Source organism: Fulmarus glacialis, unplaced genomic scaffold, assembly GCF_000690835.1.
Source record: "Fulmarus glacialis isolate BGI_N327 unplaced genomic scaffold, ASM69083v1 scaffold45906, whole genome shotgun sequence".
Lineage (NCBI taxonomy): Eukaryota > Metazoa > Chordata > Aves > Procellariiformes > Procellariidae > Fulmarus > Fulmarus glacialis.
Window position 1 is genome coordinate 10,172 of NW_009217154.1, and position 13,633 is coordinate 23,804.

At 49.7% G+C, this 13,633-nt stretch overlaps 1 protein-coding gene across 1 annotated transcript; it reads left to right on the forward strand.

The window, feature by feature from the left end:
- The first annotated feature begins 2,728 nt into the window (after positions 1-2,728).
- CETP (cholesteryl ester transfer protein, plasma) lies at positions 2,729-12,134 on the forward strand. Its single transcript, XM_009579555.1, has 16 exons — positions 2,729-2,940; positions 3,986-4,100; positions 4,905-5,039; positions 5,583-5,653; positions 6,751-6,838; positions 6,967-7,036; positions 7,341-7,401; positions 8,019-8,110; positions 8,397-8,576; positions 8,975-9,025; positions 9,352-9,519; positions 11,164-11,231; positions 11,353-11,395; positions 11,481-11,550; positions 11,878-11,963; positions 12,060-12,134. The coding sequence occupies exons 1-16, from the start codon at positions 2,796-2,798 to the stop codon at positions 12,132-12,134; spliced, it is 1,518 nt and encodes a 505-aa protein (XP_009577850.1). The 5' UTR covers positions 2,729-2,795.
- Positions 12,135-13,633: the final 1,499 nt, after the last annotated feature.

Consider the following 13,633-nt stretch of genomic DNA (forward strand, 5'->3'; position numbering starts at 1 on the left):
GCTTGACAGCACAACGCTGGACAATGCAAGGCATGTGGTTGCAGTCTCCAAGGGCCGGTGCTGGATGTGCGGGATTGACCAGGGCCTTGTGCTGCTGAGCGCTGGATCTGTGCCAGATGGGAGCAGCCAGGTTTGGGCTTGCCCTCCTGCCACCCCAGGGCTGACCTGCTGTTTGAGTCCTGGAGGTGGTGCTGGAGCCCATCCTGCTGACGGAGCAGAGTGCGGCCAGGCTACCTGGAAGGCGATCTCAGGAAGCAGCTGCAGGGTAACACTGAACGTTTGGGTCAGTGCAGCCAAAGATTAATGGCACCGTGACGTACCTCTGCTCTGGATAGTGTGGGGAAAAACAACCCTGGTTATAGGACAATCCCCAGCAAGGTGGTGAACGCACGTGTGCATGCATGGCCTTCAGATAAAACCTTACACAGCAAGTATTTATCAAAACATCTTCCAGCGTCCCCTTTGCAAGCACTGCACAGCAGCTTGGGCATTTAACCTTTCTTTGGGTTTTAAAGCCTGCCCTGCCTCCTGCTAGCCGAATTTAACCTTTCTTTGGGTTTTTAAATCTGACCTGCCTCCTGCTAGCCTGACCTTGCACTGGGAGGAGGGTGGGCTGCTGTGTCCCTGCTGCCCTGGCCTCTGCCTGGTTACTCCAGGGCAGGGATGCTCGCAGCACCCCTACATTCCACATGCTTTTGCTATTGTAGGCGGAAAGTCTCCAGCCTTCCTGTTCTTGCTGGAGGTCAATGCCCGGCAGTCCCCTCTCCTCCCTTGCTCTCATCTGCCAGCAGCAGCCTCTGAAGCAGTGATGGGGCGGGGGAGCCGGCCCGTAAGGGGGCTGCAAATGCACAGTAACAAATACCCCTGTGTCAAAATGCCCGGGTTTTCCTTTTCCTTCATGCTGGTATGAATTGCTGCCCTGGGCAGAGGGGTGGCTGTGGCCTCCTGGGTCCTGCTCTGATTTCATTTATAGTGACCAACACCAGCCTCAGCGGGGCTGCTTCCCTGCTGCAGTGTCTCCTCTGGATCTGTGCCAGTAAAACTTAACCTGTGCACAATGCTCCTGAGTTTGTGTCCTGCAATAAATGGGAGTGTGTCCTTCCTCTGCTGAAAGCTGTGCTGAGGACACAGGCAGATGTGCTCGTGTGACACCCAGCAGCACCGTGTCTCTGACTGCCGATTGAAGTGCCTCGCTGCCTCCGATGTGTTTGCGCTGCAGTGCCTAGGGGTACCCCCTCCTGCTGTGGCTACAGAACTCCCTCACCCCAAGCCTTGGCCACTGTGGCAACATCCCTTGAACTGCAAGCTGCTGGGGAGGGCTGGGCACGTGAGAGCCATGAGCTGAAGGACAAAAACCAGAGCTGTTACAAGGTTAAAGCCTCTTGAATTTAAATCCTTTTGTAACATGCCTGTGCTCTTTGCAGCTTCCCTGTAAAGATGCCTCCTAGCCAGGGCAGCGAGGATGCCACGGCAGCTGAGACGATGGCACTGGGCTGCCATGTGGGAGCTATGCTGGTCAGACACCTGCTATCTTTATACGTGCTTCCAACATTTAATTGTTCATTTATAATGCAGTATCGGTTCGCAGCAGGCAGCCTGTCCCGGGCCACCATGCCGCTCGCCTGGAGAAGTCTGGAGGAAGCCTGTGGATGCTCGGTTTCCCTCGGCGGGTCAGTGACCACGAGTGCCTCCCGCAGGGTACCCGAGGCCATTCACTTTCTCAACTCAGGAAGAAAACAGGGCAGCAGGGTGGGGGCCACTGGACAGCGGGGCTCCCTGGAGGAAATGTGCTTACCCGGTGCAGGGAGGACGAGGCATCTGCTGGGGAGAGGAGGAAGGCTGGCACCTTGTTTCGCTCAGGGGGTTGAGTGTGCTCCGGCAGCATTGCCAAGATCTCACCTTTCCTTCTCCATCAGTCTTTGCTGGCAAAATGGTTCATGGGAGCTGCTGGGAGCCTCGTTGCTGAAATAACCTCACTCTGTTTTACCCTGGAGCTTGTTTCGGGATGGGCCCCAGCACCACAACAGGGGTGCGGGGGGACAGTGGTGTGCTGGGCAGGTGTGCACGAGGAGTGGATGTGAACTTGGGTTTCTAATGTTTCCCAAATAGCAGCTGAGAGGCTAGGTGCATGAAAAGCTCCAGCTTAGAGGGTTCTTCCCCATCTGGAAGGTGGCAAACCAAAGATGGTCCACAAATCCAGCCGAGAGGCAGAGAGCATCCTAGTCCTGTGACGGTCATGGAGCTCTCCACGGATGTGGGAGACATGGGTTCACCCAGCGGTAGCAGGAGGGACCCCCCTCCCAGGAGCGTGCCTCAGTTTCCCCACAGTGTACCTAAAATCAGTGGAGGGGGGAGCAGTTAATAATGCGGGTACCCTCCGAACAGGGCTTTGCTGGGAAATTGCTGCAGGTATGCAAAATATGGAATATTTCTGTGCAAAGAGCAAATGATGAACTGGCTGGAGGCAGAGTGTGAGGCTGCTCCCTTGACTTTATCCTCCTCCAATCTCCAGCTTTCTCCACCCGCCTCGATGCGTGCATGTCCTGAGTTAAAGCAGCTTTGGCAGGAAAGCCAAGTCCTGCAGCCTGAGCGCCTGCTGTGGGAGGAAGGCAGCGTGCGACCTGAAGAGTGTTAAGGAAACTATAGGAAGATTAGGAAATGTGTGATGAGTTTTGATAACTGGAGGAAGCAGGTCATGTCCTGCTTCGAACGAGGTCTGCTTGGAGGTATGAAAGCAGCCTTTGCCGCGGTCAAGAATCAGTTGATCTCGTCAGCGCTCTCCGCTCTGGCCAAGGATGCTCTGGGCTTGCAGGATGAGGCTGGGGACCTTCGGGATCTTGCTAATGCTTGTCCACGCATCAGCAGCCTGTGAGTTTGGGCCCTTCCCTTACAGCGTCACGGGGATCGTCTGCAGGATGACCAAGCCGGCAGCATTGCTGTGTAAGTGCCTGCTGTACGGGGCTGCGTTTCCCCCCGCTCCACCAGGAGAAGTTAGTGATAGATCAGCCAAGTGAGGGGTTTCTTGCTTCCCTGGCTCTCGTGGAAACTGTTTATCTAGTAAGATGTATTAATACCTGCCTGGGAGCATGGGTTAAACCCTGGGCACCTGAACTGAATAGGCACAAATTCTCAAAGGAGCTAGAAAACAGTCCTCAACCCATCTCCTTAGTCCAAAGTTTTAGCAATATGTTCCTCGTTGGAGGCTGGTGTGATGGAAGAGCTAGAGCAAATGTGTGTTTGATTTCTCACCTTGCTGCAATTTCACCTCTTGGGGTTGGGGTACAGAAGGAGAGAAGCAGGGGTTCTCTGCTGCTGTGGGTTTATTTGCAAGGATTTGGGGGCTCTGCAGGTGGGGGAAGAATAATTAGTGCTTCTGCAAAGGACGGGAACAGCTCTGTCCTCTCCTCTCCGACAGTGGAACATGCAGAGAAGGATGCCGGGCCAAACTAAGAGAGGGTATTTCTCTTAAGGAAAAAATCCTGTACAAGCATGTGCCTGAGGCTGAGGCTGGAACGGGCTGGATAACTTTAGCAAAATGAGTACAGAAACTTTGGTCTCAAAATTTTTGCTTTGGAGACGTAACAGCTGATTGCAATACAAGCAAGCAGCAAGAGAGCAAAGCACTGGGGTAAAGTCAACAGCTTGTGCGGTGTAAGGACAAGCACGGCCTCGTCCTTTCAAAAATCTGCCCTTAAGGTGCAGGTGAGGTGTGTGAAAGCTGGGCTTGATTCCCCGGAAACAGCCCTGCTGCTGACTGTTGAGCCACACGTGCTGCTGTCCCCAGCTGCCATCAGCTGTTAAAGTTAGGGACTCTTTTTTTTTTTTTTTTTTAATTTACTCTGAAGCTGCTTCTAGTACTTCTTTAATCTAATGAAAATGCCTTGGATAAAACTCTTCTGTAATGCTTTAATCCAGGGCGCAGACCCAACTTTGCAGCCAGGAGAGATTGCAGTTTGGTATCTTTGCCCTTTTCTTCCACTGACAGTGAACCAGGAAACAGCACAGGTCATTCAAGCAGCATTCAGAAATGCCAAATTCCCAAATATCACCGGGGAAAGGTCCATGCGGCTCCTTGGCAAGGTGGCTTACGGGCTGTCCAAGTGAGTATCTCTGTGTCTCTGTGCCAGGGGAGGTGCAGGCTGATGGAGAGGAATGGAAACTGGCCTCGGAGGGAGCTTTGATCCAGCAATTCCTGGTGAAAGCGAAGGTCTGGACCAGGGCAGACACATTTTCTGATCTATGCCTTGCAGACAATTTGCACATTAAGGTTTAGGCTGCTGATGTGTTATTTAAGAGCTTTTTCAACTCGGTGGGCAGACAGTGAGGCAGTGCGCAGAGCAAATCTCCAATAGTGGGGATAGGGAGCTCTGTCCCTACGGGCTGGAGCTCCCGGGGCCCGTCGCCGACAGATGGTGCCCATGGCACACTGAGTGGCAGAGGGGACCCAGCCGGGGCTGCTGGAGCCACCCCTGTCAGCAGGATGTCACTTGGCCGGGCTTTGTGACAAACAAGGCTGGGTTTCGCTATGTTACTAACTTTTATTTGGGGACAACAAATGCAACGATGCAAACGCAGGATGGATTTCCTGCTGTGACTGCGACTGACACAGAGCACTGCAGTGAAACGGAGTTGTTTCTGCAGCGTGTTGCTCCGTGCTTCCCGTTTAAAGCATTTCCCCCCTGCTTCACATCCGAACATCACAGGGGAGGAGCAGTGCACCGAGGCTGAGCGAAACCACCATTGCCCTTGTGCATGGCCCCTGTGATTTGCAAAAGCTCCTGAGCGCTCCCCAGAGTTGGCACAGGCCCCTGAGAGACCCCACATCCTCAGGAGCAAACCTGTCTTGTCTGGTCACGGAAAACAGCCCTGGGGTTGGGGACAAACTGGGTTTCTGTTTTTTCTAGCATCCAGGTCAATGACTTGTCCATAGAGAAGAGTGAGGTGGAGCTCAAGGAGAACGATGCCATTCACATTGCCATTAAAAATGTGACAGCCTTCTTCAAAGGGACCCTGACCTACGGCTACGCCGGGGCCTGGTTGTAAGTACCCGGGGGCTGGCTGCTGCCGAGCACCACGGCCCCAGCTCCTGCCGCTGCCCATAGGCAGGACTGGCCCGTGGCCAAGTAGATGCAGATGGGCTGCGCTCCTCTGGCTCTCTAGCAATGAGCATTGCCTGAGCAAGGCGAGTTTTTATACGCCAGCAGTGCTGCTTAGCCCCATCATTGCTCTTCTTGCCTTGTTGTCTGCCTTTCTGTCTGCACCATCACCCCTTGCATGAGGAGACAAGATGGCCAAAGCAAACAAGTTGACTTCTTCCCTCCCCTTCATTGCTCTATAAACTCTGAGTGGGGAAAAAAGGGGCTTAATGTTCCTCCCTTCGCCTAAGTGCCGCTAGGGCGGTGGTTTGCAATGACTTAAAGCCAGAGTATTTGAGATGGACTGCTGCGTGCCGGGAGTTTGCATACTGCAGTGCAAGGACCGATGTGAAAGGTGTCATAAAACCTGCCTGTGGCTGACATGTGGTCAGGGAGAAGCTGCTTCCTAGCACGGGTTGCTAAATGTCCTCTCTTCTGCCGTTACAGTTTGCAGCTTTTTCATTCAGTTGATTTTGAAATCGAGTCTTCCATTGACCTTCAGATAAACATTAAACTGAGTAAGTAACAGCTAGGGATAGCTAGCCGTGGGGGGTCTTTGTGTGCGTGCTTCCTCCAGAGCAGCAGGATGGACTGGGTGGTGGGCAGCGAGCCTGGGCCAGCTCTGCTCACCTCTGTGGGGATCGGACGGCATCCGGAGGCTGGAAGTGGGTCTCTGCCGCCCTGTGCACACAGGCTAGGAGACAACGTGGCCCTCAAAGACCTCATAGTTTTAACAGACCAAGCAGAGGAAGCTGGTACAAATCATTTCAGCAAAGTAATGCTGATTTACACCAGCAGCAAGTGAAGAACGATGTGGCCTTCTGGCCTGTCTTTAGGACCGGCTTTTCATCTCCTGCTGTTCAGGATGACTTGAAAAAAACATGGGGATGTTTCAAAAGAACAAGCCAAATAAGGGCTTTGGTGCAGGAGGTTTGACCATCCTTATAGTCCACTTTTTCAACAGTCTCCAGCTCAGGGCCAAGGTGTGCTCTGGGAAACAAATCCTCTTCCTCGGGAAAGTCAACAGACTTAGACTAGAAAAGGACGGAGGCAAACTACACTGCTCCACCTTCCATAAGGGATGAGAGGGATGTGGGTTATCACATGTGCCTCAAAATACATTTTCCTGCCTCAAAATAAGTTTTCCTGGTAAGCTCCCAGGGGGAGACGAGCAGCACGAAGCTCTCAATGACAGTATATTGCAATTTCCAAGTTTTTTGCAACACGACTTAATTCCCTCCCTGCTCTGGTTTGTGGGTTGCACATACTGCCCTGGTTCTCCTGGGTGATTTTAGGGGACAACCGAGTCCCTGATGATAGGAGCTAGCGAGGCGGGCAGGTATCCAAATGAAGCATGAAGAAGGGTGTCCAGTAGACTTACCTGGCTGGAGCTGTGAGCAGAAGCCCTCCATCCAGGTGCCAGGTAGCTCCATCTGCCCCGACTTTGCAGGGTCCTGAGTCTTTTGGAAACATCCCCCAGGAGGTGTGGGGAACTCTGGCTGCCCGTCTGCAGTGATATCCTGCTCCAGGTCTGCAGTGTCTGCAAAGTGCGCTCGTCTCCTCATCTCCATAGCAAATTAGCTACTTTTTTTCTTTTTCCTTTCATCCCGTGCAGCATGCCAGAAGGACCAAGTGGCTACCGATGCCTCAGACTGCTACTTGACTTTCCACAAACTGACGCTTCACCTCCAAGGAGACAAGGAGTGAGTCTGTCCCCCTTCAAAATCAGGCTTCACCTGCCCCAATGCTGGTCCCTGAGCGCTTCAGCCCAAGTGTTACCCACCGTGGGGACTGCTGGGCAGTCCTTGACCGTGCTCCCTGTCTTATGCAGACCGGGCTGGCTGAAGCAGCTCTTCACGGATTTCATCTCCTTCACTTTGAAGCTTGTTCTCAAGAGCGAGGTAAGATCAGCCACTGCCTGTGGACAGAGGAAAGGTCGGTTTGTACGCTACACGCTCCTCTGCTCACATATGCCCACAAAATAATAGCAATATAATTTTAGTGCTTGCGAAAAATAAGACAAATAAATAGAACCCACAAAAAAACCCAGCTTGGACGAGGTGGGAGGTTGTGCTGACATTGGGATCTCTGATGGTGCCAGACTCTGACCAACAGCCCCCAGATGTCACCATGAGGCCCAGTTCTGCTCCACAACCCAAAATCCTACCCCCCGCCTTCAGTTTTTCCCCTCTTTTCCTCTTGTAGGTGTGCAACGAAATCAATTTTCTTGCCCAGGTGCTGGCAAATTTTGTACTTGATTTAGCAGGTAAATATCTTTGTTTTTTCTGCTTTGTTTTTTTATGTGCAACTTTTAACATTTGAGCCCCAGTAAGGCAGTAGCCACATCCATCAAAAAAGTCCTTCGAAAATGTGCATGGGATCCCAAGCCCTCAGACAACAGCAAAATAAACCTTAACAATGTTATGCTTCGCATTTTCTGCATCAGGTGGATTTTTAAGGGTGATTGCACTGGTCGAAAGACACAGTTCATAAGGTATTTCTCCTTCAGAGGTGCAGATAGGTGCAGAAGGACTGATGTTAGCTAGAACAGGAGCATGCATTGGAGTATTTGGGCTGAGATATTGCAGCATCTGTATCTGCCTGCTGAAGATTTTCCCGTGGTTCCCAGTCCCAAATATCTGGGAAAAGGAGCAGAATGTAAAACTAAGAGTAACTACCCCTATTTCCCAGTGGAGAAACTGAGTCAGTGAGCAGTAGCAGGATCAGCACTAGCACCCAAAGGAGTGGAACTCCCCCATCCCACCCCTGTGTTCTTTTATAACTCCCAGTCACCTTCTGCAGCAAGTCCTAAAAGCAACTGTCTCGCAAGCTCTGCTTAAGGTCATATTTCTGGTGTGAGGTTTTTGTGTTTTCTTCCTGCAGCAAATTTTGTCCAGGATAAGGATATCAGCGTTGATATTTCCCTTGCATCAGTTCCCTTAATAAAAGCAAATTACCTAGAATCACATCACAAGGTAAAGTAACCCAGGCTGCTCACAGACCAAAGGTTTTTTGGCGATGATGTTCGCTGGAGGGCTGGAAGGGCTTGGTCCCTTTGCTGCCATGCAGTGCTGCTGTGCTGCAGCCAAAGGTAAGTCTGCAGCGTGGGCTGATGCCAGCCTCTTGCCCTGCTGAGCAGCTTGCTCTCTGCTCTGAGTCCAGCCAGCCAGGCCTTCACCTTGCAATGAAAATGGAGGTATTGATATTTCTTCCTGTCTCCCTGCTGCTTCTGATGGCCACCATGCTTGCTTTCCTTTAAAGGGCCTTGTCCTGTACAAGAACTACTCTGATGTCTTCAGTGACTCTGTTTTCTCCCCGTCGCTGCTGACTGAGTCCCGAATGCTCTACTTCTGGCTGTCCGAACACATCCTCAACTCTCTGGCTTCGGCAGCTTTCTTAGATAAGCGCCTGGCGTTGACCATCAGAGGGGAGAAGTTGCAGGTGACTGTTTCAGGGGTGGTTCCCTCCTTACCTCATACATCATATTTTGGGGAGAGAGTAAAAAATTCTCTAAATACTGTTTTTTGGTGAGAGCTAGTTTCTGTAGAAGTTAGACAGAAATCTATAGTCAGTCGCTACATGTGATCCTGGTCGGAAACTGGCACCTTCTTAGCAAGTATGTGTTACCAGGTAGCATTATCCCTTAGAGCGATAACACCAGCTGATAGAAAACTTGTCTTCTGAGTTGTAAAGTGACGTGATTTTCTGTGGGAGTACTGAGGTAGAAAGGGGATGAACTGAACTGGCCACACATCAGCGCTCTGGCCCATCCTGCATCAGGGCTAACCATAACGTCCTTTTTCATTTTTCTATAACCTGTTTCTGGTTTGTTTCTGAAGGCGCTGTTTGAAATGGAAGACACAGAAGCGCAGCGGAAGGCGGTGCAGATGGTAACTGCATTTTATGTCAAACGAGGAACTTCTCAAATGGATTCTGTTGCATTGTAACATCTCGTGTCCTTCCCTCGACAACTCAAGAGTGTTGGGTGGGGCTGATAGGGAAAACCAGGGACTGATGGAAAAACCGTTGTGCTTTGCAAGGAGGATTTCTCCATGCTGGCACAGCTTCCTTGAAACCCGGTTGAGTTATTGGGCTTGTGTGAACTGGAGGAGGAATTGGGGACTACAAAGGGGCTGCAGCTGTGTGGAAAGTTAGCGTGAAATTGGGACGTGGTATGGAAAAAACCTGACTCTTCTGTTGCTCCTTATTTAACCAGATTTTTCAAGGCACCTCCTATAATGACTCTGTGGCCAAGGTGTGGAGTCTTGCCCATCCCCAAATTTCTCTTCAGCCTGAAGGGACAGTTGTGAAGTCCTTGGTAGCAGTGGAGATCAGCATCTTTCCCCCAGGAGAAGAGCCCCTGATGGTTCTGTACATGGAGAAGGTCAGTTCTTGCTTCTCCTGACCGTGAAGACCTTAGAACAGGCTCAGTCCCGAGTCTGGACCACTCCTGGTGCTCAGGGATGGTAATGGCAGGGAGCCCTTTGGGAAGGGGGTGGTGGCTAAACCATGGGAGGTAGAGAAGGCATATCAGTTCCTTTTAATACTCCAATCTCTTCCCTCAACATTTGAAGACCTTGGAACAGGCTCAGTCCCGAGTCTCCGAGTCTGGACCACTCCTGGTGCTCAGGGATGGTAATGGCAGGGAGCCCTTTGGGAAGGGGGTGGTGGCTAAACCATGGGAGGTAGAGAAGGCATATCAGTTCCTTTTAATACTCCAATCTCTTCCCTCAACATTTAAGGCTGGGAATGATGATAGTGACGGTGTTGGCTCAACACCTCCTCTATTAGGCCAGCCCATCGCTGGTGTGCAAGGTGGTAAGTGCAGCACTGGAAAACTCCGATGAGCCCCCATTAACCTGTATCGGACACACTGAAACTTCTTTAGCTGAGGTATTTTAGGAGAGAATGAAGGCACCATGGAAACGTATTTATTTTGAAATCTTCTCGATCTCAAATTTTAGCTCTGGCCCCCACTTAGAGGATGGTTGTCTCTGAAATGAAGATACAGCTCTGAAGAATGCGAAGCTCAAAATACAACCTTTTCCTCTATGTATGCCTGTATGAAAGTTCCTGCTTGCACTGTGTTTTACCCCAAACTGCTTTATCCTGAATCTAAGGAGGCAGAAAAAAGAAATGCCAACAGCCTTGCTGTCATGGGTAACATCACAAGAAAGCAGTATGTTTGTCCAGTCTTGTAATTATGGGCTGCTACGGACACTAAGGACTGGACAAAAGCAGATCCCTGCCTGAGGGCAGACCAGACTCTTTAATTTAAAGGGTTAAACTGTAACCAAGAATAATTCCCTCCTGCCCTCTGCAAATATCCCACATTAACAGGGTGTTACGGGGAAATACACACAGCTGTTTTTTGTGCTCCAGGTAATATCTTGAAACTAATTTCTGGTAGGACTGCAGAAGCACTGAACTGGAGGTGGTCCCTAAAATCATGGCTCTCAGGATGTGATCTGCTCCTGGCCTGACACATCCCTGGTTGTGACCTGCAACTGGATCACAACATGTTCCTTTTAACAAACATTTGCATACAAGCAAAAGCGAGAAAATGAGCCTAAATGGCCAGAATTAAGAGATTGCTTTCTTTTTGATTTGGTTATAAATGACAACACTATGGTAAGACTACTTGTGGTAGCCCTGGCTACCCTGGGGCTGGCCTCTCCACATCCAGTCTGATGATCTTTCATGTTGAGACGGATGGTCATTGGGAGACAACACCCTACGTAACCATTTCCTTCCTTATGCAGGATTTGGTTCACAAAATGGCAAAAGCATCAGTCCTGTGGATGAGCCAGTCTAGAGCCCCACAGGCTGAAGCTGTGAGCATCAGGGAGGAGTTTGTTGCATGCAAATGGAGAAGTAAAATGCCGATCTTCCCTAGTAATATCTGGAGGTAAAGCCAGAAGGATGTTGAACTCTGGGTCATAGACAGTAAACCAGAATTTCCAAATGCAACTCCCTGCTATAAGGCAAGATGTGCTACATTTCAACTCTGCCATTCATCTCCATGCAGGAAATCACGGTCACTATCCAAGCTGCCTACGCAGAAAAGAAACTCATTTTACATGCTTTGGACTCCAGGTTGGTACTGTGTCTCCTGTGGGTTTCATTGCCCCTTTTACCCCATGTCTGAGAGCAGCACAAAAAGAGGATCTCTGCAGCCCTTAGTGACCTTTTTTCCCTGCTTTTTCCTTCCCTTCAGGATAGAGTTTAAAGTCGTTAAATGCACAGCTGATCCAAGTGGGGTAAGTCCTAAGAAAGTATTTTCTAGGCCATTTGTGGCTAAACGATGTCTTTAAAACCTTTTTGTATGAATTTTCTGGCTTTCAGAATGACCCATCCATAAGAAGCTTCCTGCAGACAATGATCTCGGTTGTCGGGATCCCAGAAGTGATTTCAAGTGAGTTTTCCCTTTGGGGAAGTGCCAACCTACTCCATAAAGCGTCTAATATCAGATCTCCTAAATATAAGCACTGAAAAAATATATCAATAACCCTGACAGCTGGGGGGGGAACCATGTTACTGATGTGAATTTCTGCTGGATTCACTTGGGGAACGGCGAACCCTTTGTAAATGGCTGGGACAAAGGAAAAGTGAGTCTTCCGTCAGGCCAACGGTCGTGGGGCATTGAGGCACAATTAGCTTTTGGAAACAGGCAGAGAAGTCACAGTACATGATGAGCCAGGACGGCCATACCTGTAACTGGATGGGTTTACTGATTCCTTAGGGATCGAACCAGCTTTAACTTCCCTGATGAACAGCAAAGGGCTTCATCTATTTGAGATCAGAAATCCTGAGATCATCACAAGAAAGGTAAGCAGGGTTCAGAAATACCTGGCTCTCATAGCCCTTCTTGGGAGTGTGGCATAAACTAATATAATACTTTTTTTTTTCCTCCTCCCTTTTTAGGGATACATAATTGTACAACTTGACTTCAGCTTCCCGAAGCATTTGCTTCTTGATTTTCTTGAGAAAAGATTATAGAGCTGATCTCTTCATAAAGGAGCATAGGAACTTGTGTACAAACAGAAAGATTGTGTGTGAACCGATTAAAAGACAAGATGATTTAAATCAGCTTCGGTTGAATTTTCTTTCCTTTTCCTGAGAAACACCCCAGTTTCTGTGCAATTGTACTTCCACAGAACCTTTCCTCTGCAAAGATCTTGAAGTCTGCACCTCTATGCAAGCTACTTTTTCAGAATCTTTAAAGGACTTCTGTGCTTAGGAGTAAGGGTTGGACTCTTGAAGTGCATGCACTCAGGCAGCAGCAGCAATCGGCTTTGCCCACCTTTTGGCATCTCTGTTGTTACGTTTTGGAAACGTAGCACCTTTTGCGCTGATCCTGGGTTTCGTCTCTACCATGAGCCAAGAGGCTCCTGATGTTGACAGACTTCAGCAACTCAAATGACATTACCAAACTCCAAATAAGCTCAGAACCAGTTATGCTGAAAGACCTGGGCATGGCTGAGAAAATTAAATGGGATGAATTTACAGTACAGTACAATAACAGAGAGATCTTGTGCCCTGGGTACTTTCTTTACAGAGCCTGTAGACTCTGTGTAGAGCTCTAGGCAAATTGTTATGCCCATGTTGTTGAGACAGCAGAAGCAAAGTTGAGAAAAGCAATAAAAATGATAAAGAAGCCAAAGAGATTATAAGAGAAAGTGTAAGTGTCTGGTCAGACAGCAGGTTCCTGTTCCTTCCTACTACAGTGCAATAATTTATCTATCATCTGAAGTATCAGTTATTTTCCTGCACCAATTCATGCTTCTCTTTTTTTACTTTGTCTTTTCACTTGGAAGAGATCTGAGGCGACAAATCTAAGACAGAAATGGTGATCATATTAACAAAGGCAGAGGATGATGTTCTCCTCCCACACAAAGCGATATTAAAGTTGGGGCTTCCACGAAGAGCCCTGCGAGGCTGGTAGCAGGATGGCCTCAGTTTCTCACGCTCCCTGGGCATGGTAGTTGTTCCCTCCACATTGCCATGGATGTCCTGAGTTTACAGGCTGCTCCATGGCAGCCAAGGAAGGTTTATCTTACTGGGTCTCAACCAGCTGTGTCCATGACACAGCAGGAGCCAAGTGATGTGAAAGGTGTGACACCATGGTGTGGCCAACGGTGGCCTTGAAGAAGCCCTGGTGTACTGTGCAACTTTCCACCTCCTTCCCACCCTGTTCCCAACACTGCCTCCGCCGGCTATTTCAGTACCAGCTAAGGGCTTGATCCGTGCTCCCTCCTGCTGTAAAGCCACCAATGCTGAGGTGACATTTTTCCTCGCTGCATGGCAATGTCTGCTGAAGACTATGGGAACTGGCTTCTGTCAAGCCAGGGCCCTCTGGTTCTCCTGAATAACATCCCACTAGACTGATGAGCATTAATAAAAAAGAAATGGCATAAAAAAATGCCTTTTTTCAGCCTTGGAGGTCCCCTGCCCCGTCAGGGGGGAAGGTGTCTGCTGGGGACATTCCGTGGTGACAG